The sequence below is a fragment of the Telopea speciosissima genome, chromosome 8 (assembly GCF_018873765.1).
Source record: "Telopea speciosissima isolate NSW1024214 ecotype Mountain lineage chromosome 8, Tspe_v1, whole genome shotgun sequence".
NCBI lineage: Eukaryota > Viridiplantae > Streptophyta > Magnoliopsida > Proteales > Proteaceae > Telopea > Telopea speciosissima.
Genome location: NC_057923.1, coordinates 43899189 through 43905092, shown reverse-complemented (window position 1 = coordinate 43905092; position 5904 = coordinate 43899189). Strand labels below are relative to the sequence as shown.

Sequence of the window (5904 nt, the reverse complement as noted above, 5' to 3'; positions counted from 1 at the left end):
TACACTATTGCCATCTTTATCAGTTATTGCAACTTCTTAAATTTTGGACCCAATGTAAAGCCATCAACAACCTTCTTCAGATTTTTTTAAGACTAAAGATTACATTTTTATCTCTGTACAAAACCGGAATGACAACACAATTCTAATTCATACTATCCTAAACCCCCTAAGGTTGGGTACTTGGGTTCCATCCTATGGAAATATTGAAATTGATTAAAATAACAAATATATATTACATGTAGACCTTAGTATCACATACATTACATGATAATACAAACATAAACATAAACATAATTTTTCGATTATCATTTTACCAACAAAAGTTCGGAAAGCCTATGAATTTTAGAGATGGGGGATCTTCTTGACACTAGATAACACGTGGAAGCATAAGCCAAATGCGGTAGGAGTACCATTTCTTAAACTTCTCTTGTTTCTAATGGTGCAAATTATAATGTCGACATCTCATTGAATGTACCCTTTTAATACAATAATCTGGTGAAGTTAGACCTTCTAATTTTGATATGCAAAAGTTGGAAAAGCTATCCTAAAAATGCGGTAAAATCATAACTTTTTTGCTCAATTATGAGGAAAATATACAGTGGATCACTTGGATTAAAACGTGAAACAAATAAATAAATGTCAACTTGTTCTCTGTGTTACTATAATTCATCCCATAACTTTCATTATGAACGACAACAACTAAAAAAGAAAAAAAATATGGAAATAAGAAACACAAATCACACATTTAAAATTTCTTAAATATATGATCACTTTAATTTGATATTTCGAATCCATTGTTGCCGTCTTTAATAGTTATTGCAACTTCTTAAATTTTCGACCTAATGTAGTGGCACCAACAACCTTTCTCCGATTTTTTTTTTAAAGATTGAGGATTACATTTTTATCCCTATACAAAACTAGATTGACACACAATTTTAATTCATACGACCCAAAACTAGGGATATGATGTAAATGAATAGCTGAAATCCGTTTTTGTATCCGTGTCCGTATCCGTTTAGCACTATCCGAAACCGTCCGAAAGCTAAATGGATAGGCTATAGCTGTCTGAAAAGCTATATTTACATGTAAACAGATAAAATATCCGATCCAAATCCGTGTCCGTATCCGTTTAGCACTATTTGAATCCATCCAAAAATTAATCGGATGCAGATGCTGATATAGCACTATCTGAGCCGAATCCGATCCATTTACATCCCTATCCAAAACCACCTAAGGTTGGGTTTCATATGCTTCTTGAATTTATAAATTTTATATTTTTTAAAGGAAAAAAGATCTCTACTTGGTAGTGTTTCCTACGACTCCTCTCACAGGACACCATGAGATGATCCCTCTGTCTCTTGGGTAGATACTCAGGCGTGCTCACCCATTGGTCTAGACACTTGTGTAGAAAGCAATGGACCAAGTAGAGATCTCTTGCCCTTTTTCAAAATTAAATATAAGAATATATACATGCATATGCACCTCAATTTTATAAGATGGGATAATGAAGGTCAAATAAGAGAAATGAGAAGATTATTTTTGTAAATTACTACAGTTGTATTTCTTTAACATTACCCATTTCCCGGAAGCTAGGGTTCAGGTATTCGGAGGCCACTTTTTAACACTTACGCACGTTCGGACGCTCTTCCAACGCAATACTTTCCCTGAAAACACACAAAAGGCTAAAAAAAATGAAATAAAAAATAAATAAATAAAAGGAAATCACAGTCACAATATCTTAACCATGGTTAAATAAGATTTAACTATGGTTAAGAAACCATCTCGCCAATAGTTACCGACAGTATTTCTTTCAGTGAGATAAAGAGAAAAGAAAAAACAAAAAATGCCAACTCCTCTCTATTTCTCTGTTCTTCTTCCTTTCTCTCTCTCTCTTCCTCGCGTGGCAAAGAGCAGAGCTTGACGAGGAGCTTTAATGGAGATACCGAAGTCCTAACTGGTAGGAGGAGCTTTTATCTCTTTGAACTTCGGTAAAACTTCTGTTTGCTATGTTTTCGTTTCAGTCATCTCTTTTTTTTTCTTTACGGCTATCATATCTTTGGTATGTTTATGAATTTTGATTATTTTTTTCCTCCTCCTGATCGATCTTTGTGGTTGGTTTTTCTTCTTATCTAAGAATAAGTTTCATAATCATGGTCTTTTGTTTTGATGGGTACGTGATAAGACGTAAGAAGTCGAGTTATTATTCTGAGTTCTCACTTCTCAGTAGCGTTATCCGATTGTCTCCTCTGTTTGGTCATTCTAAATTCAAAGTCGATCTTTTTTCGAAATGGTTTTTGCATATATCGGTTAATTTTGTAAAATTTCCGGTGAATTTGGCCTCAGAGTTTGCAGAAACACTTTGGATCCGGCCGGTATGGGTGAAAGCTCGTGTCTTTTCGAACTTTGAGAAGGCTTTTGGGCTACTGATCTTTCAAGTAAAGTTGGCGGGTTTTCGTTAAATTTTTTTTTTTGTCGATTTTTCTTTTCCTTTGGTCTAATGGCGGTTTATTGTCGGAATTTGGTCTTCCGATAATCAAGTTTCCTGAGATCTGTTGGATTTTCCATAATCTTCTGACATCGATTTGCCACAAAGTTTGCCGGAGATTCTGGGTTACAATCGCCCCTGGTTAATGTTGCTATATAGCAAGATCTGATGGTTAGTTGATGATCTTATGGATGGAATTAATTAGATCTTTTTTTGTGATCCTTATTGCAGGTTTCATTTTGTTTTGGGTAGATTATATTTCAGTTTTTCTTTCCATTTTGTATTGGGTATCCTGTTTTTGGTCAGATGATAATCTTACTCTCTCAAGTCTCACCTAAACACCCCCCCCCCCCAATCTTTCTATTTATGTAAAGTTAATCTTGGTTTAAGTAGTTCTTCTTGTGTGAGTGTGAAATTAAGAAAAGAAATCACGAAAGATCCTTTTTTTTTCTCTCCCTCTTGTTTTCTTTCTGTACGACGTACTCATTCCTGTTAACTAATTTTGTTTGTGAATATTTCTTGTTTGAACTTGAAAATGAAGATACAGATGTAGTTGTTGTATCTGCGACATGTTATTTTGTGTTTGAGTAAAATACGTGTTTGTTTTCAGGGTGAGATCAGTTTCAAATTCTGATAATTTCCGAGTGAGCTTTGAGGATAGGCCCTGCAATCAAAGTGGGAGAGACTTGCAGTTGGAAATCCTGTTAAAGTTTGGATTTGTTTTCTGGGTGTAGATCAGTGATGATGGGGATCTTTGAAGAAATGGGTTTCTGTGGGAATCTTGATTTTATTCCTGCTCCACCGCTAGAGGGAGATCTGGTACCTGAAGGTGAACCAGAGGCTACAGTTGAGGAGGATTATAGTGATGAAGAGATGGATGTTGATGAGCTAGAAAGGAGGATGTGGAGGGACCGGATGCTTCTGAGGCGTCTCAAAGAACAGAGCAAGGAGAAGGAGGGAGTTGATACTGCGAAGCAGAGGCAGTCGCAGGAGCAGGCGAGGAGGAAGAAGATGTCACGAGCACAAGATGGGATCCTGAAGTACATGTTGAAGATGATGGAAGTTTGCAAAGCTCAGGGTTTTGTTTATGGAATCATCCCTGAGAAAGGAAAGCCTGTGAGTGGTGCTTCTGATAATCTCCGTGCTTGGTGGAAAGAGAAGGTGAGATTTGATAGAAATGGTCCTGCGGCGATCGCCAAATATCAGGCCGATAATGCGATCCCTGGGAAGAATGAAGACTCTAATGTGGTGGCCTCCACTCCTCACACACTGCAAGAGCTTCAAGACACCACACTTGGTTCGCTCTTGTCGGCTCTCATGCAGCACTGTGATCCACCTCAGAGGAGGTTCCCTTTGGAGAAGGGTGTTGCTCCACCATGGTGGCCTACTGGTAAAGAGGAATGGTGGCCTCAACTGGGGTTTCCGAAGGATCAAGGTCCTCCACCTTATAAGAAGCCCCATGATCTGAAGAAGGCCTGGAAGGTGAGCGTGCTCACTGCTGTGATTAAGCACATGTCTCCTGATATTGCAAAGATTCGCAAGCTTGTGAGACAATCCAAGTGCTTGCAGGACAAGATGACTGCAAAGGAGAGTGCGACATGGTTGGCCATCATCAACCAGGAGGAGGCCTTGTCTAGGAGACTTTACCCTGATAGCTGCCCACCTATATCTTCAGCTGGTGGGAGTGGATCTTTTGTTCTCAGTGACAGCAGTGAATATGATGTTGAGGGGGTCGAAGATGAACCAAGCTTCGAAGTACAGGAGTGCAAACCCTGTGATGCAAACATGTTCAATATGGGTATGTGTGGAAACAAGTTCTCTTTGCCCGTCCCAATCAAGGGAGAAGTTACTAGCTCAGATTTCATCCAGAAGAGGAAGACATTATCTGATGAGATGCCAGCAGCAATGGTGGATCACAAGATCTACGCTTGTGAGAACCTTCAGTGCCCTTACAGTGACTACCGCCTGGGGTTTCTTGATAGAACTTCGAGGAACAATCACCAGGCGAATTGCCCATTTCGCAATGTTTCACAGGGGTTTGGAGTTTCAAACTTCCAGACTAACGAGGAAAAACCAACAATCTTCTCTGTGCCATATGCCCAACCGAGGCCAGCACCTCCAGTGCAAAATCTGACTCCAGCATCCTTCAATTCACCTGGACTCGTAGTGCTACCAGACGAGGGGCAGAAAACTATTTCTGAGCTTATGTCACTCTATGATTCCAATCCTCAGCGAAAGAATATCAGGAATCCTGGAAATGTTATTGTTATAGAAGATCAAATTCCTGCACAGCCAAGGACTCAACTGGGTGACAACTCCTTCAGCAGTAACATCTTTGAAGAGACAAATGCACCGATCAACCATACAATGTTCCCTCGAGATGAAATCCAGTTTGATCAGTGTAAAGTGTTCGATCCACCATTTGAGCCCAATACTGGTGACATTGGTGGAGACTTCAGATTTGGATCTCCTTTCAACTTGCCATCGGTCGATTTCCCTGATGTCATGCCTAGAGGAACGGTGGAGCCATTGTCCTGCAAGCAGGATAATTCAATCTGGTACTTGTGAAGGTAACTTAGTGCAACTGTTCCTCATCTTGGTGGCGGCGACAGCGGCATTTTGTTTGGGTGGGAGGGGATAGCTTGGTATCCAAAAATGTAAATTCTTAAAGGTCTGTCTCTGTTCTGATCTGATCAGGTGAAGCTTATACCTTCTACCAGTCAATAGCCTCTGATGGATGTTAAAAACCTGTGTAGGGATTTTCTCTCTCTTTGGAGCTTAAGATCTCAGGTTTAAAAGCTTTTTAGGGTCTGTTTAGTTGCGCAGTAGGGGAAGTCAGAACAGTTTAAAATATGTTCTGGACCTTAACCTGATTCATCATGTTATCAAAAATGTTTCCAGACTTTTGCAGTTTCAATCCTTTGTATTAAGATTAAACATAAGTTAAATATAGTTGTTTGGACTTGTTAAGCATTATTTCTACCCTTTCTTCTTCCTTTTGACTGTTTTATTCTGATTTTTTTTCCCCTCTTGATAAATTTAGACTGTATTGCTTTCTTCCTTTCTAACCAATTTTAAGCTTGCTGATCTTTTCCATTAATTTGTGGGCTAAGATCATTACCATGAGTTAATCAAGTTGCAGAGGATTGAAGAATCGTCATTCGGTCCATCCTTGAAGAATCTTAGGTCAAATTTAAATTTACCCAAATGGATGATTTCAAAAAATTTGATCCATTTATGTTGATCTTTCTCTTAGATCTTAAGAAAGCCTTCTTTGACCATTGACCATTGAAACTGACTTGAAACCATGATGTGGGTCTTCATGAAACATTACCCATCATCTACTTCTCACCTGTGCACAGCAAAACAGCGGAGGTAGGTCAATTTCTCTCAACCTCTTCCCTCACGGGAGTTCGGGG

The 5904-nt window shown here is 39.1% G+C and overlaps 1 protein-coding gene across 1 annotated transcript; it reads left to right on the top strand.

Annotated features, from left to right (window-relative positions):
• The first annotated feature begins 1852 nt into the window (after positions 1–1852).
• Positions 1853–5455, top strand: LOC122671043 (protein ETHYLENE INSENSITIVE 3-like). The gene is made up of 2 exons (XM_043868135.1): positions 1853–1957; positions 3096–5455. The coding sequence occupies exon 2, from the start codon at positions 3227–3229 to the stop codon at positions 5051–5053; it is 1827 nt and encodes a 608-aa protein (XP_043724070.1). The 5' UTR covers positions 1853–1957; positions 3096–3226; the 3' UTR covers positions 5054–5455.
• The last annotated feature ends 449 nt before the right edge of the window (positions 5456–5904 follow it).